This window comes from Malania oleifera, chromosome 10, assembly GCF_029873635.1.
Source record: "Malania oleifera isolate guangnan ecotype guangnan chromosome 10, ASM2987363v1, whole genome shotgun sequence".
Lineage (NCBI taxonomy): Eukaryota > Viridiplantae > Streptophyta > Magnoliopsida > Santalales > Ximeniaceae > Malania > Malania oleifera.
In genome coordinates, this window is record NC_080426.1 from 199,870 (window position 1) to 224,189 (window position 24,320).

Genomic DNA, 24,320 nt, shown 5'->3' on the forward strand with positions numbered 1-24,320 from the left:
TCAAAATTTCAAAAAATCATCTGAAATTTATCAAAATCTTGAAATTTTAGCAAAACTTGAGAGATTTAGGATTGAAGTGAAATTTGTTTATTAATCTATTTTATGTTTATATCATAACAAAAAGATAATTACAAGGGCTTTTGAAATTATATGAAAAAAATAAACTTACAACAACATTTTTTTTTCTAACTTTTCATGTCAAAATTATCATTTTTTGTATACTAAATAATATTTAAATGATTTAGGAATTTAATTTGTATTAATTGAGTATGTTTTATGCTCATCATCTTACAAATATGTTTGATAAAAAGTTATATTACAACTTTTTCCACCTCATAAACAACATAGATGTATTTAATTTGAAATGAATTAGTCCTAAAACTTAAATTATTATGTCTATTAACCATTTCTAAAGTTTCATAAAAGAATTACATGCTTCACTACTGATCTCCATTATTTTTTCTAATCGAAATCGAAATTTCCGTCGAAATTTCCATACTTAGGGAGCTCTAAAATTTGAGTTGAAATCAAAATTTGAGACCTTGACTAAGACAAGCAATCAATGATCAAATCATGCATTCAAAGTTAACAAAATAAAATAACTGAAAAAAAAATAGAACATGTAAACCTAATAAAACAAAATCGCATGCAATATTTACGTAATCTATAAAAGGCAACCAAATATAAACCAATCTTACTTTCATATTTTTAGAAGATCCATCTACCTAAGCTAGGTGCCAATGCCAGTTTCTATCCACCGTGCAACGTTGAAGGACGGAATGGAGGGATAAAACGTGGCAAAGTGGAGTCGCCACTTCATCTTTTGGGAAGGGAGAAGTGAAAAGACCTATACATTGTGTTTGCAAGCATGGATTTTTGTCGTTGGATATGAATTTGAGTGGATTTGAACAAGTTTCAATACAAATTTATATTACATCTTATCAAAATCCAATACAAATTCAAATCCAATACCTCTCCAAACATAGGGTTAATGATCTACAAAAAAAAGAGATGGATCTGAGAGCGTGATTATGCATAAGGAAGGTGTTAGACACCTTACGGCATTCATTCTAACTTCTAAGAGTAGTTACCATTGTTGATCTATTGTTTGGAGTATGTTGGGTCGCCTACCTCCTTTCTGGCTTCTACTTCTGCCATGATGCCCAGAGATACAACCCCTTTCACATTCTGTTCTCTCTCTCTCTCTCTCTCTCTAGTTCAACCTCACTGCTCTTCGACAATGCAACAAATGCTGCAGCCACCACACAAACTGACTTAGCCTCAAAACCCCTAATGTTTTCTAGCAGGCAAAAGTCTTGATTTTTTCAAGAGATAATAACCATACCATAAAAAATATACACATGTCCCGAATCATAGTCGAACAAAGCAAATGATTTTGAGAGAGAGCTATTATTTGGTAAGTTTGTAAACATTAAAAAATGTTCTAGATCTTGACCTAGCTTTATAAGCCCTAATGTATTCAAATAAACAAACCCATGATTTTAAGAGATAACGATCTTAAAGTGAAACTTTTGAGCATGCCTTGAATCTCTGAGCCATGAAAGCATAAGGCACGTATACATAAAAAACACTACTTAAGAGAAATATGCATGATTGCGCATGCGGTTTGCTTATTTAAACATTTATTTCTTTATTATATAACTTGTAAATGGTCATCTCAATTTCAGCAATGTAGAAATTCCAACCTCCAACTCAACCTTTATCAATTGAAGGAAACCCATATTTATACCAACCTAAGGCGTGAACTTGTACACAGGACAATTGAATAACATCTAGTGAGGGACTGGCTTACAAGTTTTTATTTTCCACAATTAAAATGGAAATTTATTAGGGGCTGAAAAGTGATACAAGGAGGAGGATAAGACATCCTCCTAAGAATAAAGAATAAGAAAATGAAAACGAAAACAAAATCTAGGAAATAGAAATAAAAAAAGATGAGCTCAACGAAGCCACCCAATCCTGCTGGAAGTCCATAAAGTGTATTCCTTTGAACTAGCCAAATAAGCCTATAATGATGCCAGAAAACCTATTCTATCCCAAAGCAACTGCAGAGAGAGAACTTAGCTGTTATAAATCTGAGCATCCCCCTCATTCATTACCCTAATTCCCTGCAGAGGCTGCACAAATTCACAACTTTTCAGCATCCTTTCCTCTTCCGAAACCTCTAAAAGAAATAAGCATAAAAGCCTCCAGAGTCCAGAGTTTCCAGACATCTCAACACTCTCAAAATAAGCAACCCAGTCACATGTTCTTAGCCACTGCAAAATTATGATAGTTCTGGCTTATTAAAAAAGAGACAAAAAAAATTGTTATGGTTCCAATAGACTCTTAAGGATGTTTTATTCAATATCAGCTCTCTCTCTCTCTCTCTCTCTCTCTCTCTCTCTCTCTCTCTCTCTCTCTCTCTCTCTCTCTCTCTCTCTTATATATATGTATGTATATACTATGCATGGTCTTAAATTTCCACGAAATTATTAAAACTCCTTTCAAAATTTCCACTTTCCGCCACCCTTCAAAATCGAAATGACAGCCGATTTCCATCTTCCATAATTTCCATCGAAATTTCAACAAATCATCCAAAATTTATCGAAGTCTCGAAATTTTACAAAACTTGTCAAAATTTTAACTATCGAGTAAGATTTCCTTAGAATTCAAATGGGAGTTTTAGATGCAAAGTGAAATTCCTCTTTTAATTTATCTTATTTTTTTATTGAAACAAAAGATTATTATAAGGGCTTTTGAAATTACTTGAAAAAATAAACTTAACACAACATTTTATTGAAACATTCATGTCTAAATTATCTTTATTTGAATAATAAATAATATTTAATTGATTTATGAATTTCATTTATATTTACCTAAAATGTTTAATATACATTGTATTACAAATATGTTTAATGCACATTGTATTGTGAAAATGTTTAAAGCACATTATATTACAACTATTGTGTCTCATACACAACATAGATGTATTTAATTTGTAATGTATTAGTCTTAGAACTTGCATTATTATGTCTATTAATCATTTCTAAAATTTTATTAAAGAATTCCATGCTTTACTACTAATTTCCGTCATTCTTTTAAATAAAAATCGAAATTTCCATATTTATGGAGCTTCTAAATTTTAGTCAAAATCGAAATTTAAGACCTTGGCTGCTAGGAGGTCTTGGGTTATAGTCTTGTTGCCCACTTTTACTATGTGATGTTTACAAATTATTGTATTCCCTATAATGGGTGTTATTTATTGTGTGTTTATCTCTCCACATGATGTCGGATTGCATGTGTGGGGGTGTTAAAGCTTGATATACATTGTTGACCCACAACCTAACTGCTTAAGTTTTTAGGTAATTTGGTAATCTAACATATAAGCCCTTAGGGCAAAAAGCATCACTTTTGTCTTCTTTTTTTTTCGGACGAATTACTAAGACTAAAAGCTTAAGTGTAACGACCCGACCCTTTACACGGACTCAAGTGTCACTCACATACATCAAATACCTATACCTGTTCAAGATATGGAAACAACCGGCCCTAAACAGGGACATACGAGTGTAAATCATACATAATCATGATGTAAATGTCACGGAAAAACATAAACATCCATTGGGATTACTACTAGCCTTATACCAGAGTTCACTAATACATCCATAATTTACATACATTCGGACTTAGAGTAATCGTCATATTACGACCCTCCAAAAAGGACCTTCATCAAGTTTAGTACAAAATTTAGATGCTTACGTAAGCTAACCAAAATAACCTCCCCAGTCTCTTTATCTACTAGGACCGATGCACGGACGGACCTGATAACAAAGGTTGTAAGATAGGGTGAGACACCTCTCAGTAAGGAAGAAGGAGTTACAACAGTGTGTAATTGCATACATGCATATTTTCATTCAATATCTAGAATATAAATGAAATATTTTCAATACAGTAATGCATCAGGTATATCATTATTCATATTACAAAATTCCCACATCTGTCTTTCGACCATTTAATGATTTATCAGATGACCCATAGCAAAATATCCCTATAACCAGTTTTACCCCGTGGCTCGGGTTGTGCACTAGTACTCGTCCAATGCCCTGTTCGTGCAGACATTGCCGAGTAGCTACATGCAATCCGACTGCCCCCATTGGCCCAATATCAGCCAATGGTTTCACCCTGCTAGCCGACCATCTCGGTACCCACATCGTTTAATACGTGTGGTTGCATGTGTACATCTAGCTACGATATCGTGCCGTATCATATAATAGTGGTTTCATTTCACCCTGCAAAGAAAGTATTTTTCAACCCTCCCTGGACTCTCAAGCTGTGGTTCCGTGTATCATAAATTCAATTTATACAAATATGATAACCTGCGCATTTCCAGTATTTTTCACAAATTCACATAATAGCATTAGGTTCAAACCGGTGTCTTTCCACTCAGTTTACCCTTCTTTGTTTACTGATGCGGTTCGGTGTATTACCAACCTCTGTTTATTCACATTATCAGTATAACAAATTTGGAACTTCGTTCCCATATTCTATATCAATAGTATAGAAAATCTATTCATTCACATATCAACATATATCACACAAGTTTAATACAAAAACCCACTAAATGATAGAAATTCAATATACATAGTTTAACTAAATAAATAAAGGATTCGAGCCTCTCCTACTATAGTATAAACACAAATAAACGATGTTTGTAAAATTTTGGAGATTACACGTCGAAAACCTCGTTTTTACCAAAAACTGTAAAATCGTCAAACCGGCATCTCTGCTCGGTAGAATTTCACAAATAAGCAGTTAAATCATAGATAATAACATAAACTAGCTTTTTAGTGGTTTAGTTTTCCAAAATAGCTGTTGTAATCAAATTCCCCTTACCTTATACTCGAGATGAAAGTTCGTATGAAAACGGTCCAAATCGACAACCCGAGATCCCAAAAACCTAAAACCACAGAACATAACCTTACTATGTTTTCTACTGCTATCCAAATATCCAATCAAAATTAGGATCAGATTCCTACCTCGATTCTTGGGAAAACCCGAAACTCTCCGAAACCACGATCCTATCCACTAAAAGTGTAGAGTTTCCTCTTCTGTTCCACGCAGTACCCTCCGTTTTTGGAAACAGACGACGAACGGCGAAGGATCTTAGCGAGAGAGAGAGAGAAAATGAGAGAGAGAGAGAGAGAATGAGAGAGAATAAGAAAATTTATAGAATAAATCCTAACTTAACCCTTAAGTAATCTAAATAAATATCTCCTCCAAGATATTTATATAAAAATATCTCAAAATATCTTTGTTCAAAATATCTTCTCCAAAATATCTTTTTATTTATTTTTATTTATTATTTTTTTAATTTTTTATTTATTATTATTATTATTATTATTTTTTCGGGGTTGGGTTACTACGTTAAGCCACTAGGTGAGATAAAAGAAAATGGTTTTGTTATCTAACATGCCTCATATAATGTTTAATTTCTTTTATCCATGCAAGGGTTAAGCATTTAGATGAGATCAAGGTTTTAGCGTTTAACTTTAATAGAAACTTAGTTACTGTGGGGCGTAGTAGAAGGGGTAGGGGTAGACCTAAAATAACTTGGGAGGAGATAGTGAGTAAGGATTTAATATCCTTGAATCTATCAAAAGAAATGGTCCATGATTGCATAAATTGGCGGAAAAGGATTCATATAGCCGACCCCACTTAGTGGGACTAAGGCTTGGTTTTGTTTTTTGTTGTAGTCCTAATGTGAAATCAATCCAAGCAATTTTCAGTTTTTCTCAATTATTCACCATTTACTTATGGACATTGGACAATGAAAATATGTGTTTTAAGAAGAGGGTAGAAAACGTAATAAAGTTCAACAGTCGATAATATAAAATTCAAATATCTGTTCTTTTAACTAGGATGGTGCAATTGATCTACTTCTTCTGCTAGCTGTAGTCCCCACGAATCAACTTGACCCCTAAGATACACTTGATTTAAATAATTTTCAGATGTTTACAATTGTTCACCATTTACTAAGAGGGAGCTTGCTTACGCATGCACACATGCTTATGTAGATGCAAAATATCCTTCGCCAATAACCTTGGTGGCTATTGGCTTATCTGTTTGATTTGCATGAATTTCTTAAGCCTATGTCGAGTTGGAAGCATGTTGGAATGTAGTTAACTGTAGTCATGTTCAACTTATACAAATGAGTAGTACAGAAACTAGGCCCTGCTCCTCGTGCTATTGCAGCTGTTGTTAGTTGCTAGTGCCACTACTAGTTGTAGCCGGTAGTAAAAGCAGCAGAAGCTGCTACTGCTGCTACTGTTACTTTATTACCATTACTAATGGTACTATAGTCGATAAAATTTTTGCCTCAGTTGTTAAGGTTGTCTATATCAAAATTTATTTCCCTCCTTTCATCTCTTTAGATAGTATTGAGCTTTTATCTTAAGTCAAACTTTAGTAATTTTTCAATATTAAGATATTATAAAATTCAGTCTTTTATTTTAATTTTACTTTTTCTTTCTTATAACATTACAAAGCTTTGCACTGCCTCCTGCTCTTTGCCTACCTTAGGCATTTTCTTGCAGACTGGATTCACTTAGCCACGGTTGTATGCTGCATAGGTTACTTCTAGTTATTTTTTAAATTTACATACAAAATGCATGTGCATATTTCCTTTCTTCTGCTTGTACTTAATATGCGTTATTTCCAGGGTTTGGTACAATCTAAACAAAAAGTGCAATTGGAGAACCCAAATAGTTTGTCCTTTACTCAAAATACAGCTACCTCGCTGACTTCTCAGATAGAAGAGAGAGATGAATGCCTTCTTAAAGCCAATGAGGAGGCTTGCCCAATTTGTCAGGAAAAGCTCAGCAATCAGAAGATGGTTTTTCAATGTGGGCATGTTATTTGCTGTAAATGTAAGTTTCTAATCACCTTGTATATTGTTTATCATTTTATTGTGAGCTGCTTCATAAGCCATATCATGTAAAGTTAAAATAATGTTGGAGCTTGGCTCTTTGAGCTGTGTTGTGGGGAATTTGGCTGGGAAGAAATGCTAGAATTTTCTGGTAAGAGATTATCAGTTGAATTTCTTTGGGATAGGATTCAGTATTGGATACTCTCTGGGCTTATGGTGCAGGCTGTTTTAAGGGTTGCTGTTTTCAAGATGTCATCCGAGATACGGGTGCTTCTCAATGAAGTTTCTTTTTCTATAAAAAAAATTAAAAATTTGAAAAAAATAAATAAATATTGGAGCTTGTTAGGAAATGGTACATTACTGTGAAAAGTTTTGAATTACGAAAGGAAATCTAGATGGAGAACTGAAGATTCACAGCTACAGGTTGCTGAACTCCGCATCTGCTTTCATCACCAAGATGTCTACTGTAGTCTGGTTTGCTGTGGAAAATGTAATCTGCATCTTGTTTGAGGGCTTGAAGTTGTTTAGCAAGTCTTAAAACTTTATTTTTGGCAGTACATATGTTTGTGTAATTTTCAGCTTTTTATGAATCTGAATATAGTCAGAGGATTCGGGACTTGCTTCTCTTGATTGCCTGGGGCAATTTGTATACCGCAGAAATTTGTGTCCAATTTGTTTTGTTGTTTGAATGATAATGGTTCGGATTTATCTGTGTTTTTATGATAGAAGGTGGACCATATCTACTGACCCTGTCAACTTTCTGAGCTGTCTAATCACTTTTCTTTCTTTATTTGTGGTTGTTCATGGCAGTAGGTGGCCTGTGTAAGGTAATGTGTTGGTTGTTTGATTGTTTAGTCAGTTATTTTTTTTGGTGGATGTTTGTGGCTGTCTATTTCTGTTTGTGGGACTCTGTAGTGGCAGTCAGCTATTGTGTTCTGCTCCTTAAGCAGTTAGTATAATTTTGGGGTTAATTGTTCTAATTGGCAAAGATGGATTCTAAACAAGTTTCTCCCCTGCTGCCGAGAGGAGTCAGAACATATCCATATTATTCCTGAGTCTCATCCAACAGCAACCCCCATCAATCAAACTCACTAATGTTTTCACTGTCTTTACCCAAAACGTCCCCTCATTTCTTAGCCTGTCACGCCCCAAACCCGCCAAGTGGGGCCCGAGGTGTGATGTGATCCAATCACCTGTGTCTGATACCATAACCTCAATCACGTAGCAGAAAAATAAATAAATATCCTCAATAATATACCAGAGTTATATATAAAGATCCCAAAAAATTTCCCAACATCCAGTATCCGTATATATTCATCTCAGAAAAACTAAAAACATAAACCCAAAAATATATCCAAGATCTATACCCTCTCACAAAAATGCTATGCCCACAAACCCAGCCCCGAGCTCACTAAGCTCGATGACGCGGAGGTCCTGACAAAGATGAATTGTATAACGGGTGAGCCACATCTCAGTAAGACGGAATAGATTAATACAAGTGTGTGGCTATCATGAGTTTAGTGTATGCAAAATATCATCAGTTGTTATATAACCACAGTTATAAAATCATTCTTAGCCCATACTCACCCACACACACACACACACACAATTATTTATAAGTGAAAGTTCCCGAGGATAAGGAAGATTACACGCCCATACATGTACCTTCCCTCTGCTTTAATACCATTACAACTACCAGGGTACTCACCTTACTCAATAAGCTTTCGGGGTTATGTTTATAAGCGAAGTCTCCGAGAATAAGGAATATTACACGCCTATACATGTAACTTCTCTCTGCTCTGGTACCAGATTGTAATTACCAGGGCACTCGCCTTTTTTAGCAAGCCCTCGGATGGAGAGTTTATTTCACCCCAAATACATATAATAATACTATATTTAATTCATTTAATTCGTTGTTACTTTACTCTGTATGTTGTTATCTCTGTAAAACCCAACTCTTCATAATTCTGTCTTTCAAATATTACCCAGCTCTTCATTTGCTGTGTTTTCATATACTCTACTTTGTTCTCTTATCACATACTCTATTTTCACGTTTCCCATCCTCTGTCTTCTTATATTTTGTATTCACATACACTGTTCTATATTTACATGCACTGTTCAATTATACTCGGGTTAAATCTACAATTATGAATTTAGAACTCACCGCCAAATGGATAAAAACCGACATGCTTCCCCCCATGACGGGTTGTGCCTGGTCGGCCCACCAGAGTTAAATCAATTCTCAACTCTTCAGTCTGCTAGTCCGATTTGCTTTCCCATGCTGGTCTAGACTCCAGGAGGAACTCTACCCTTCACAACTCAATCGACTATCCCATACCAGCACTCTCTCTAAGACGTGTGGTTGCACTAAGCTCTCCATAACTCTCGCAACGGTACCGTGCATACTATGGTCCACCAAAGTTCTCAAACCATAGATTGCAATTTAACATTAATATTCTACTCTGAATAAACAATTCCAAATACAGTATAATCCCAACACATTTCAGTATTTCCACATGTTATACATATTTCATAACTCAACACAGTATTTTCATTTTTCCTCATGCCACACAATTTCAATAATACACATATTTATATAACTATTGAAATAATAAGTCAATCCATGTTCATTATATGGCTTGCTGAAAATATAGGTTAAATTATCTCCACAATTTATCGTATACTCAAAATAAGCGTTAATAAGCAAAACGGAGATAATTAACCCTACTCACTCTGACCAATTTTTAGAAAATATAAAACAATTCCAACCAATCATTTCAAACAATCAATTAATCCAGAAAATCCATTACTTAAATCCTGTAGCCTTTTACTTTATTTTAATCGGTTCATTTTCGAAAATGATAGCTATTAACACAACCCTAGGCTCAAAAACTTCAATTTAATCGGTTGGCTTTCAAAACTTACATGATAATCATATACATACACATATAATTTCCATTTTAACTAGTAGAATTTAAAAAACAACTGGCTTAATCTATTCCTCTTACCGTATTCACGGAGACTGTGCCTGTAAGATTCCTAAACCGACGCCTACAGCGATCAGAGCACAAACCTTGTAACCACATATTTCAGTATAATAAGCTAAGTCCTAGAATGATAATTATTTTAATATCCCAAGGCTCACACACTCCCATTAACCAGTTAAATTCTAAAATTCTAAAAACGGGGGTATGATCCACTTCCCATATTTAAATTTAATTTCTAACATATAAAAAGAAATACCAATATAATCAAATTCCCGTAGTTTAATCTAATTCCAAAATATTCCCAGAATTCTAATTTAATTCAATCCCTGCAAATTCCTGCAATTTAATTTAATCCTAGGAATATTTCCAAAAATTCAATATAATCCATTCCCTACAATTTAACTTATTCCCAAAACACTCTCAAAAGTCTGATATAATTAAATATTACAATTTAATCGGTTAAATTTTTTAAAACAACTCACATAATTTGTATTCCTCACGTTAGCCTCGGAGTGGTGTGTGAAAAGCCTAGTTCAAAAATTTACTCCGCTAGACTTGCAGAGAAACGCTCATAGATCATCGTGATAGTTTCTTATCGTCAGTTTGGCTAAAGATTGGGGAGAAATTGAAGAGAGAGTGGGTTTACCTTATCCCAGGAGTGGTGCTTACGACGCTTCTACAACAAATCCACTTCGGTTAAAATGTCGGTGGTGGAGAATGGAACCCAATGGTATTTTCTATTTTCTGATCGGCTGAGTATTTGCCGAGAAAATGAGGAGAGAGAGAGTGGAGGTGAGGAGAGAGAGTTGGAGAGAGAGACGGAAAGAGAGAGTGCTGGAGAGGCGCAACTTTCTGAAATCCTAATTGAATTTGGATGAAGAAGCTTCTTCAAGAAGCTTTACTAACTAATATAATATAATATATATACTTTAACTTTTATATATATATATATATATATCTTTATTTCAATTATTTTTTTTTCCATACTATTCCTTTTATTTGTTTATTTAATTAATTAATTTAATAATGTTTAATTAATTGATTGATTAATAAGAAAACTTTTTTTTCCGGGTTACTACATAGCCTCCTTTCCTTTGCTTGCCCCATCACTAGATATACCCTCATGTATATCTTCCATGATACATAAATCTTCTTTTGAATCTCTCCTTAAAATCTTTGGCACTATCTCACAAGCATGCTCTCTCTTCCCTTCTTGTAATTTCCTCATATGGGACTTAAGGCTTGTTATTGTTGTTGTACCGGCCTTTAATCCCTCTGCAAAACCAGCATCATCATCTAATCTGATGCTTTTATTTTTATCAACATTTTCACCACAAATTGACTTCGAAACCAATCTAATATTGTCCTGGTTATGCTCTGAATCTTGATCTGTTCCATGCATGTATTGGAGAATTAGAGAAAGGCTTTGGATTTCATTAGCAGAAGATTGAAAATCCACCTTCTCCATATTTTGTGAGTTATGGGTCTTATATGGTAGGAACCTGTGCCTGCCCATTAACAGGGTTGAAAAAGGAGGTGGCCTAGTCGCCCTTATCCTTAAAATGGACCTGCTTAGAGACATGGCCGAACCGCAAAAATCCTAGATGAGAATGGCCCTCTTTTGAATCCAAAGAAAGGCTTGTAGAATTATTATCTAAACAATGGGCCTGTTCAATTAGGTGACCCAACTTATTTAAAGAAGAGGCTCTACCTTTCTCAATTACCTAGCCAAGATCCAAAATATTCTTCTCAAGCATGAACAGAAAAGGGGTCTCCCCCTTCTTATCCAATCTCAGATTGAAGGTCTTTCCTTTGATCTACTACCATCAAAGCCATGGTACTGTTCGTGTGAGAGTGAGGAAGTTTTTTCACGAAACAGAGAGGGAGCCATTGCTTTTGAAACACCCTAGGAAATACTTTTGATGGCCAAGATATTAATAGAACTAGTAGATTTCGATACCTTAGATCTATTATGTTAGCCGAAAAAGAAATTGAAGAAGATGTAATACATAGAGTTAAAGCAGTTAGATAAAATGGAGAAGTGCTTTGGGCAGGCTGTGCAATCGTAGAGATAGTACGTTGCCTCTCACTCAACCCCAAGGGTGAGGAGTTGGTGGTGGCTGCATTGGCAACACGTGAAGATCTGTCGTGAAGATCCCAACATTGCTTAATAGAATGATTATTCCATCCATAGTGAATGCACTTGCGAGGAGGACCTTTGCCTCATTTGTCTCTGCCTCTATGTCTACTCAAACCACTGCAATTGCTTTAGCAGTTGTTTGGTACAGAACTAGAATCACTCTATGTAGCAAAGGTTGTCCTATCAAAGCTAGATGCAAGAGAAGGAGAATGCGTGCTAAAGGAAGCACGAAGGACATGAGAATAAACATCAGCAAATGATGGCAGCTCGACACTATTGAGTATCTGGAACCAAACTTCATCAAACTCAGGTCTCAAGCCTGCTAGAACACAAAGAACTGTCATCTCCTCCCTCTGCTTCTGCATCTCACAAACATTGGCAACTATAGGTTGCACGATGTTAAGCTCCTCATGAATACGCATCATCTCTCCAAAATAATCTGCAATGCTCCTATCTCCTAGTTGTAACTGAAAGTGCTCCTAGATAAATCATACATACATGTCATGTTACTAGAGTATAGAAGTTTGACATAATCCCAAATCTCCTTGCACGTATCTAGATGCATACACATCTATGCAATTTGTGGCTCCATCGAATTCCAGAAAAGGGAAAAAATCAAGGCATCTTTCCGAACCCATGTCTTTTCTCTTCTCATCAGAAGTTTCAGATTGGAGCAAGTGGTCAGATTTCCCTAATCCTACTAAATAAATCCGAACAGCTTTAGATCATTGAACATATTATTTCCATCCAACTTTTGAGTCGTTATTTGCGGCAGCAATGTAGGAAACATTTTTTTTTTGGATTCATAGATTCCATGCCAACACACAAATCAGCAATCACACCAAAAACAAGATGAACAATCAAAACTAATCGGGACAATAGCAAACTATGTGAAGCACCGGCACAGTGACAGATGAGGTGAACAATTCACCAACGGATATAACGCTGCCACAGCACTCACAAATCAGTAACCACACCAAAAACAAGAAGAATCAATAATTGGAACAATCACAAGTCATGTGAAGCACCGATGAAACCATGGACGAGGTGAACAACTCATCGATGGATATAGCACTGCCACAGCCTCACAACTGAACATACGAATGCTGCCACGGCTAAAAAAAACTCGCAAGGAAGAAGAAAAAAACTGGCCTAACAGCTTGATAATATAGTCTAAAGAAGTAATCAGAGCATGCCAGAAGAAGAAAAAAAAAAGAAGCAAAAAGGTGGCTAGAACTTCACTCACCGGGTGGCATTTGGCCAGCTCATGGGAGCTTGTGGAATGCCCTCTGACAATGGGGTTTTGTGGGGTGGGACGTGGAGGGGGGGGGTCTGATTATGGGTGTTGGTTGGTTTTGTGATTTAGTATGGGATGGAGGTGGATTAGGGAAGAACGCCCCCAAGAATGGTGTTTTCCGGCGACGGCTGAGGGAAATAGGGTTTAGATAGGATCATGCTCTTTTACATTGTTAAGATTTGATTAAAATGGATGACCTAACTTGAAGATAGGTTTCTACCTCTATTTATAATACAAATTTTAATACATTCTAACGACAATAATACCTTTACTAACTCTCACTAATTAACATGCTAACACACTAAACAACAACAAAAAAACCAAGCCTTAGTCCCACTAAGTGGGGTCGGCTATATGAATCCTTTTCCGCCAATTTATGCAATCATGAACCATTTCTTTTGATAGATTCAAGAATATTAAATCCTTACTCAGTATCTCCTCCCAAGTTATTTTGGGTCTACTCCTACCCCTTCTATTGCCCCCCATAGTAACTAAGTCACTCTTCCTCACAGGTGCACTATGTGGTGTACATTGCAACTGTCCATACCATCTGAGTCGTCCCTCCCTTATCTTATCTTCTATAGGAGTTACACCTAACTTACCACGAATATGTTCATTCCCTAATTTATCTTTCAATGTTATACCATTCATCCATCTAAGCATTCTCATCTAGGCAACTTTTACTTTTTGGATATTATGTTTCTTTGTCGCCCAACATTCCGATCCATATAGCATAGCTGGTCTTACAGCTGTCCCATAAAACTTCCCTTTCAATTTTAAGGGTTTTCTACGATCACAGAGCACCTTCAAAGTACTTCTCCATTTTACCCAACCTCCTTTAACTTTATGCATTACATCATCTTCAATTTCTCGTTCAGCTTGCATAATAGATCTAAGGTATTGAAATCTACAAGTGTTATTTATTTCATCATCATCAAGTTTAACTTTGTCTCCAATATTCCTCCTATCATTACTAAAGTTACATTTCATATATTCTGTCTTATTTCTACTTATCCTAAAGCCTCTAAATTCCAAAGCTTCTCTCCATAATTCTAACTCAGCGTTTACTCTGTCCCTAGTTTCATCAATTAATACAATATCATCTGCAAACAACATACACCATAGAACCTCCTTTTGAATACTTTTAGTCAATTGGTCCATCACTAAAGCAAAGATAAGGACTCAAAGAAGATCCTTGATGTACACCTATGGTAATTGGAAATTCTCTAGTTTTTCCATCTGTAGTCCTTACACTAGTCATTACTCCATCGTACATATCCTTAATGATATCAGTATACCTACTACATGCACCTTTTTTTTTTTTCTAAAACCCACCATAGAACTTCCCTAGGTATCCTATCATATGCTTTCTCAAGGTCAATAAATATCATATGCAAGTCCCTCTTCTTTTCCCTAAACTTTTCCATTAATCTTCTTAAAAAATAAATACGTTCTGTGGTAGATCTCCCATGCATAAAACCAAATTGATTTTCTGAGATCTTCGTTTCTAACCTTAATCTTTGTTCAACTACCTTTTCCCATAGTTTCATCGTATGACTCATAAGTTTAATTCCATGATAGTTGTTACCATTTTGAATATCTCCTTTATTTTTGTATACTAAAGTTCTTTTCCTCCATTCCTCTGGCATTTTCTTAGTTTTTACAATTGTATTAAATAAAGGAGTTAACCATATAATTTCGTTATCACCTAAGCATTTCCAAACTTCAATTGGGATGTTATCTGGTCCCATAGCTTTTCCATTTTTTATCTTTTTTAGTGCAAACTTAACTTTTTTAACTATAATTTTGCAAATAAATCTTATATTTTTAGTCTTTTCCTCATTTGACAATTCTATGTTTAAGACGTATATTTGGTTTTCATTAAACAACTTACTAAAGTAACTTCACCATCTTTCTTTAATGTCTTCGTTCTTAACCAAAACAATATCATCCTCACTTTTTATACATTTTACATTTCCTAAGTCCTTGCTCTTCCTTTCTCTAACTTTAGCAAGTTTAAATATATCTCTTTCCCCTTTTTTTATACCTAATCTATCATACAAACTATTAAATGATATATATTTAACTTCACTAACGGCCTTTTTTGCATCTTTTCTTGCCTCCTTATATTTTTCAAAGTTATCTCTATTTCTACATTTTTGCCACATTTTACCAAATTCTTTTTTTCTTTATGATTTTTCGTACATCTTTTTCCCACCGCCAACTCTCTTTGCTATTCGAGAATCTTCCCCTTGATTCACCTAAAATCTCTTTTGCTATCTTTTTAATAGAGCTAGCTAGTTTATTCCAAAGAGTATTTGTATCTATCCCATCCTCTATGGTCCAATCCCCATCTTTGATCATTTTTTCTTTAAATTTTATTATATTTTCTCCTTTTAGGTTCCACCATCTAGTTCTCTTGCACTGGTTTATTTTATCCTGTTTCTTCCATTTTTTAATGCATATATCTAACATTAAGACTCTATGTTGTGTGGTTAGGCTTTCACCTAGAATAACTTTACAATCCTTGCATAATAAATGGTCTACCCTCCTATTTAAAAAAAAAAATCTATTTGACTTCTATTTTGTCCACTTTGAAAGGTTATTAAGTGTTCTTTTCTCTTCTTAAAGCAAGTATTCATTATACTAAAATCATATGACATAGTGAAGTCTAAGATCGTGTCCCCATACTCATTTTTGTCTTCATATCCATATCCTTTATGTATCCTCTCATAATTTTTATTATCTCTTCCAATGTATCCATTTAAATCTCCTCCTATAAATATTTTCTCAATCCCTGGTATGCCTTGTATAATACTATCCATATCTTCCCAAAATTGTCTCTTAAGATTTTCTTCTATGCCGACTTGAGAAGCATAAGCACATGATATTTATTATCTCTTATTTAAATCCTAATTTATTGATTTCTCTAGCTTTCTCCCCCACCCCCTTAGTTTCTTGAATGCAAATTATATTAATTCTTCTTCTGATCATTGTATCCACAATTTCCATGCTTTTACCCGTAAATGTTCCTATATTCCAAGTTGCTATTCTAATCCTAGTTTCTTGAACTAACGTCTTTACCTGCCCACGTCCAAAATGATGCAAGAATCCTCGCATATTTGACACCGTACCCGGGCGCTGACACGGCGCCTCGCTTCAGGGCCACGACTTAGCCCAATCTCGCCCACTTTTCGCTACACTCGAGTGGTTCAAGTGCAACGCCTTGCTCGTAGGGGACGCTCTAGCAAATATTCAGTAAGGATTCATATCATAGTAATCTGACAAATTTTACACTGGCTGTCAGTTGCCGAATGCAACCCTCCTCCTTTACCAAGGCTTGGGACTGGCTGTGTGAAAAAAATTAGGACATTAAGTGCATCATAGGCAGAGTTAACATACTAATACACTCAATAATAATAATACTAAAAGACTTATATAACCTCTTAACAAATTCAATATTGTAAAAGTGGACTGAATTTGCTACCATTGTTACGTGATTAAATTTGCTAGTTTGCCATTATGAATTATTAAGCCATTGTAATTAAGTTTTATCTTTTAATAAATCTTTAGTTTGTAGTTTATATATATATATATTGATTTTAGGTATTTTCTAAGTTTCTGAACTAAACAAGTTTTGATATTATTATTGCTTTCTAGCATAATGAGTGCATGCTTGAGTATTGTGTATATTATATTAATTTTATTTGTTTCTCAAAATTCTTATCTCTAGTATAACTGTGTTAGGGATATGTTATTTGCGTAATAATATTTTACTTAACTTATTTAAATATTGTCAAATTTGGAAATATATTGAAGTGTGGGGGTTATAATTTTATAATAGCTATAACATTGTTTGAGATTTATTATATTTGAGCCAAGTAAAAAACTTGTGGCTTAAACAACTTAATTAGAAGTTTTATTTCACTTCCTATTGTTGGTTTTTATTTATTTAAATGGGAGACACAAATGTATAAATGAGATGACACTATTATTTTCTGTTTTTTTTCCAGCAGATAATATTTTAGTATTTTATTCTATTTCACTACATATATGGAAAATTATTATCTATTTTTCCCCAATCACACCATTACATTATTTTTGTAAGGCAAATAAAATTATTTTTAATTGTGGGGGTTAAAGTTTATATATTCTATTCAAATGTGAAATATACGGTGGTGCATAAATATGCAATTAAAAAAATATGCTCGATAATTATTATTAAACTTTTTTTGCAAAGCAAGATTGGCACAAATGAGGTACAGTCAAGCAGTAGTGTGGTAATAGAGTCCCCTAAATTTACAAGTCTTAATGGCACATGAAAATTAATTTGAATATGCTAATAATACACATAGGTGTGTAATTTTATAGTGCATTGCCCAAGTGGATAATAGACACAACCATATTATTGGCTTTGGTTAGTATATTTGTGGACTAACTTGAACTAATTGAATAGGCAAATTGAGCTATTATTAGTGTGATTACAAAAATGTGGGGGTACCTATTATCAATATGATCAAAATATGAGAAGTGAGAAATAGTTGTTGATTAATGATTTCCTTAGTTAAAGGACTAGCTAAAAAGCTAATTGAAAATAAACATCGAGGCGGATGTGTCTTAACTTTTAAGCCCTTAAAATAAACTAGTAATGATGGCAACCCAACCTGTGTGATTGGAGATCCCCTGTGTTAATGGTTATTTAGTCATTTAGCATTATTAATATGTGTTAGAGTTTCACTAGAAATAAGTGTGAGTTAGTAAGGGTGTTATGGTCATTCCAATAAATAGAGGGAGAGACTTAACATTGTTGTTTTAGGTCTTCCATTTTACCCAATTATTCAACATGGTATCAGAGCATGATTCTGAAACCTAAACCCTAATTGCAACCACCACCATCAAATCCAAAGCCTAAAACCGAAAATTCGCTGCATTTCTAATGCCGTAGAAGAATTTCCAGCAACAGTATAACCCTTGATTACAGTCAGAAGCAGCAGAAAGTCGGACCAGCCGCTGGAATTTTCTGGGCAACACTGCCAGTTCAAGAACAACGAACTGGATCTGAAACAGTGGGATATGCTGTGTTTTTTTTTTGATACAATGTTCTAATTTGTTCCATATATCAAAATATCAAGCTATTGTACATGTTTTTTGCTCAAAGATCCAATCTTTATTGTGATCATTCACTCGTGATAATTCATTAGCTGCTGTTCAGTGTTAGGAACAGTCATTGGTGAGTTTCTTGGAGCAGTGGCGGTTCTCATAAGCTGTTTTGTGTGAGGCTGTGGCAGTGTTATATAAGTTTGTTGGTGATTTATCCATGGTAGTTTCAGTGGTTCACCTCTCCAATTGTTCCAGTGCTGTGTGTTGCTTTCTTGGGGCTGCGTCTGAGTTTCCTGGTGCTGTGGCAGCCTTGTACTAATTTATTTGTGACTTGTTCATGGTGGGTCACCATGTTCGTGGTTGTTCAAATTGTTCCAGCAATTAATCTTATGATCATATGTTTGAGTTTGTGAATGTTGGGATGGAGTTTACAAATCCCAAAAGTATGGTTCCTTCGTTAGTCACTTGGTTGAGTGAACCCCATACAGTGATTATATCAGAGGTGGAGTATTTAGGGTTTCTATATTATCAATCATCTCAATACGCATCTTATCACATTGCATCTTTTGCCCAAAAAGGGAATCCTACAGTTTGTATGTCATCTAGTATCCTTCCTACTAGTTCTTGGGTTATCAATTCTGCTGCCCCTAACCATATAAAAATGCAAAACAACTTCTTTTCTGATCTCCAGTATCCTAAAAATTTACCTCAAGTTACTCTTGCAGATGGGTCCACTATTGCTGTTAATGGGATAGGAACAGTAAATCCTATTCCTTCTAACTTTCTTTCTTCTACTTTATACATTACTAAATCTCCTTTCAATCTCATGTCAGTTAGAAAGCTTATAAAGTCCTAAATTGTTCTGTCACATTCTTTCCTAATTCTGTGGTTATTCAGGATTTGAAGACAAGAAAGACAATTGGCATAGGACGTGATGGTCATAGACTTTACTACTTTGAGCCACCTTCTCCACCCATTGCTTGCACAATCGTATTGAGTTATGTGTATAAACTGAGTGTGGGTCTCGTCAATTAGGCAAGCATCATCGTGTTCCCTTTGCTTCTTGAGTCCACAAACAAGTGAATAGTCCTTTCGTGCTAGTCCATTTCGATATTTGGGCTCCTAGTCATATCACATCAAAGTGGGCATTCGGTACTCTACTACATTTATTGATGACTACTGTAGCATGACTTGGTTATATTTAATGAAAGATCATTCCGAGTTGTTTGATATCTTTTGTGCCTTATGTTCCCAAATAAAGACTCAATTTGATATGCCATCCAGGATACTTCGTGGTGATGATGCTACGGAGTACTTCAATACCCAATTAAACACTTATATGACCAACTGTAGTGCAATCCATCAGTCCTCTTGTGTTCACACTCCACAACAAAATGGGGTTGCAAAGTGGAAAAGCAAACATATTCTTGAAGTCACCTGTACCCTATTGTATCAAATGAATGTCAATAAAGTTTTTTGGAGTGATGTTGTACTCACAACTTGCTCTCTCATCAATAAAATTCCATTCTCTGCCCTTGATGGTAAAATCCCATATTTATTTTTCTTCCCTAACACTTCTTTGTTCTCCCTTCCTCCTCATATATTCGGTTGTGCATCTGTTGTCCATCAGTTAACTCCAGGAATGGATAAGTTGGATCATACTCAAAAAGGATATCGATGTTATAATCATGCTATACAATGATTCTTTGTTTCTCTTAATGTCACCTTCTTCGAGTCTACACCATCCTACTCTGATTCCTTGAATTCTGTTGACCTTGATAAGTTCTTTCCTCTGTTTGGACTTCTAGATCCAAACCTAGTATTTGTGCCTAATCCTCCTACGTCTTCATCCAGTTTGAGTCCTTCTCATCGCTTGGATCATCCCAATTTGCAAGTATATATACAACAACTCAAGAGGGAAATGCCTCCTCCAACTTCTACTACTGTGCCTCTAGTTCCCTCGTCGGGTAATCTTATTTCACATTATGTTGATCCTCCTATAGTTATTTGAAAAGGTAAATGCACTTGTACCCAACACCCAATCTCTAATTTTGTTTTTTATGATTTCTTGTAAGTTACTTTAGTAAGTTGTTTATCTTTTAAGAAGATTAATGGAAAAGTTTAGAAAAAAGAAGAGGGACTTGCATATGATATTTATTGACCTTGAGAAAGCATATGATAGGATACCTAGGGAAGTTCTATGGTGGGTTTTAGAAAAAAAGGGTATATGTTGTAGGTATACCGATGTCATTAAGGATATGTACGATGGAGTAATGACTAGTGTAAGGACTATAGATGAAGAAACTAGAGAATTGCCAATTACCATGGGTGTACATCAAGGATCTGCTTTGAGTCCTTATCTTTTTGCTTTACTGATGGACCAATTGACTAAGAGTATTCAAAAGAAGGTTCCATGGTGTATGTTGTTTGCAGATGATATTGTATTAATTGACGAAACTAGGGATGGAGTAGAGGTTGAGTTAGAATTATGGAGAGAAGCTTTGGAATCTAGAGGCTTTAGGATAAGTAGAAATAAAACAGAATATATGAAATGTAATTTTAGTAATGATAGGAGGAATATCGGAGACAAAGTTAAACTTGATGATGAAGAAATAAATAGCTCTTGTAGATTTCGATACCTTGGATCTATTATGCAAGCTGAAGGAGAAATTGAAGATGATGTAATGCATAAAGTTAAAGCAGGTTAGGTAAAATAGAGAAGTGCTTCAAGTGTGCTATGTGATTGTAGAATACCCTTAAAATTGAAAGGGAAGTTTTATAGGACAACTATAAGACCAGCTATGCTATATGGATCGGAATGTTAGGCGATGAAGAACCATAATATCCAAAAAGTAAAAGCTGTCGAGATGAGGATGCGTAGATGGATGAGTGATATAACATTGAAAGATAAATTAAGGAATGAACATGTTCATGGTAAGTTGGGTGTAGCTCCTATAAAAGATAAGATAAGGGAGGGACGACCCAGATGGTATGGACACATGCAACGTAGGCCTTATAGTGCACCTGTGAGGAAAAGTGACTTAGTTACTGTGGGGGGCAGTATAAGGGGTTGGGGTAGATCTAAATTACTTGGGAGGAGATAGTGAGTAAGGATTTAATATCCTTGAATCTATCAAAAGAAATAGTCCATGATCGCATAAATTTGCGGAAAAGGATTCATATAGCCGACCCCACTTAGCGGGACTAAGGCTTGGTTTTGTTGTTGTTGTTGTTGTTGTTGTATGATTTCTTGTCACCCTCTTATTACTATTTTGTTAGTACTCTGTCTTCTGTTGCTTTTTGAAAATTCTATTTCTGAAGCCCTATCCCATTCTGGGTGAAGGACAACAATGGTTGAAGAGATTCGTGCACTACATGATAATGGTACTTGGGATTTGATACCTCTTCCTCCTGATAAGCCTGTGGTTAGTTGTCACTGGGTGTACAATTTGAAAGTCAATTCTGATGGTTTTGTGGCTCATCTGAAAGCCCGCTTTGTTGCTAAGGGGTATACTTAGGTGTAAGGTTTGGATTATTTAGACACATTCTCCCCTGTTGCTAAACTTGCCTCGGTACATTTATTCACTTCTTTGGCCACCACTTGTCATTAGCCTTTGCATCAGTTAGATTTGAAGAATGTTTTCCTACATTGTGATCTTTATGAGGAGATATGTATGGATTATGGAGCAACCACTTGGGTTTGTTGCTTAGGGGGGGAGTCAGACTTAGTATTTAGACTTAAGAAATCATTGTATGGATTAAAACAATCTCTGAGAGCATGGTTTGGCTGTTTTAGTGCTTTAGTACTTAAGTTGGCATTCAAGACCTAAAGCTTTTCCTACAAAGTAAGTTTTAGACTAAGGATTTGGGACCCATGAAGTACTTCTTGTGTATAGAAGTATCGAGATCTCGTACAGGAACTGTCTTGTCATAGAAGAAGCATGTTCTTGATCTTTTAGACGAGACGGGGTTGTAGGGATCCAAACTTGTTGTTACACTGATGGATCCCAATAGTATGTTAGTGCTAGATGCCTAACCCAGGTTGGTACTGGAGATTTCTTGGAAAGTTGAATTATCTCACAGTCACCCAACCAGATATATTCTTCGTAACAAGTGTTGTGTGTCAGTTTCTCAATTCTCTGAGAACAAGTCACTACGATGCAATTCGCATTTTGAGATATCTCTAAGTTGCACCAAGGAGAGGTCCCTTATATTAGGATCGGGGTCACACTCATATTTAGGGAGATATAAATGCAAATTGGGTCGGTTCGACTTCCGACCAAAGTTCCACAATCGGGTATTATATCTTTGTTGGTGATAATTTAGTGTCTTAGAAAAGTAACAAACAAACTATGGTGATCAGGTTGAGTGTTATGTCAGAATACAAGGCTATGGCACACAATACATGTGAATTTGTTTGACTGAAGACATGTTGAAAGAACTAGGTTTTTCACATTTTCAGCCTATGGAGTTGATGTGTGATAATCGAGATGCTATTCATATTGCCTCCAACCCTGTCTTCCATGAGCGAACAAAGCACATTGAAGTTGATTGCCATTTTATTTGGGAGAATCTTGTATAAAAGCTCATTACAACCACTTGTGTGTTCAAATTGCTGATTTGTTAACTAAAACCTTGGGAGGTGCTCGTGTGAAATTCATTTGTAACAAACTAGGAGCATCTGATATATATGCTCCAACTTGAGGGGGAGTGATAATGATTATTTAACTATTTAGCATTGTTATTATGTGTTAAGAGTAGTAATAAGTGTTAGTTGGTAAGGGTATTTTGGTCATTCCAATTGTACTTGATATATATTATAAATAGAGGGAGAGACCTATCATTGTTTTTAGGTCTTCCATTTTACCCAATTATTCAACACCATGAATTAGGTTCAATAGGTAATAACATGTCATCGAATAGTTTGGTGAGCACTATTATTTGTTTTGATCGTCTTTATGGTGTTTCAAATGGTGCAACTATGACGATTGTTAGGTTAAGTTTATCTCTTAATAAATTTATATGGTGTGTTTAGTTACAATTACACACTTGATGGATTTACCTATGTGAGTGTGGACCTGCGGCCGCTTCATATGAAAGTCTACTGGGCTAAAACTTTCTATAATGCTCATGAATATCTGGGTATGGTGCATGACCTATTTGTACCAACCCACAAGAGTTTTGTATGTAGAGATGTTATGTGAGTGATATGTTTAGTGTTGCGCTTTTGGTTCAAGAATTTAATATTCACCAAGTTCTTGTAACTCATAGCATATTCTCTTTAAGTGTAATTCAAATCGAAAGGAATTGTCACCCAAGGTGTTACATGTTATAATTACCCAATGCTGATTTTTATCTTTCTTCGATTTTTTAATTTGAACTATGTGTGGAATTGTTGATATTTATGTTGGATGTTTCAACTAAAAAAAAACTATCTATTTAATAAATATTATATCATAGTTGTTGGTTTTATTTTAATTAAGTATACGTTAAACTTAATTTATTAGTTTTAAAGTTTTAAAATATTAATTACTACTTTTAACGGTTTCGTATTTATGATGCTGGAAGTTATACTTAATTTTACCTATATAAACTGTGATCCAGCTTCATTTCAAGATACGGTTTTTCTTTTTCAAAATAACTTTATCTTCTACTCTTTCTTGAGATTTATATTTTTCTAGCTAACTAAGTGACACTGCATCTCTCATTGCTCTAGTGTTTGTGAGTGTACACAAAATCGAACCAGCTGAGAAGTCCTAGAGGTCGTGTACATAGTGACTATATGCACAAAAAAATGTTCTGCATATGCGCGAAATAGGCGTTAAGGACAATGGCCCTTCCATGCCTCAGCTTCTGATAAGTATTTGTATT

General features: G+C 35.1%; 1 protein-coding gene across 4 annotated transcripts in view; it reads left to right on the forward strand.

Annotated features, from left to right (window-relative positions):
* LOC131166357 (uncharacterized) overlaps positions 1 to 24,320 on the forward strand; it is a 168,453-nt gene that overhangs the window by 118,710 nt on the left and 25,423 nt on the right. For all 4 annotated transcript variants that reach the window (XM_058124829.1, XM_058124830.1, XM_058124832.1 and 1 more), the window contains one exon: positions 6,719 to 6,926. In XM_058124829.1, coding sequence (XP_057980812.1) covers positions 6,719 to 6,926 — 208 coding nt within the window. The remainder of the gene's footprint in view (positions 1 to 6,718; positions 6,927 to 24,320) is intronic.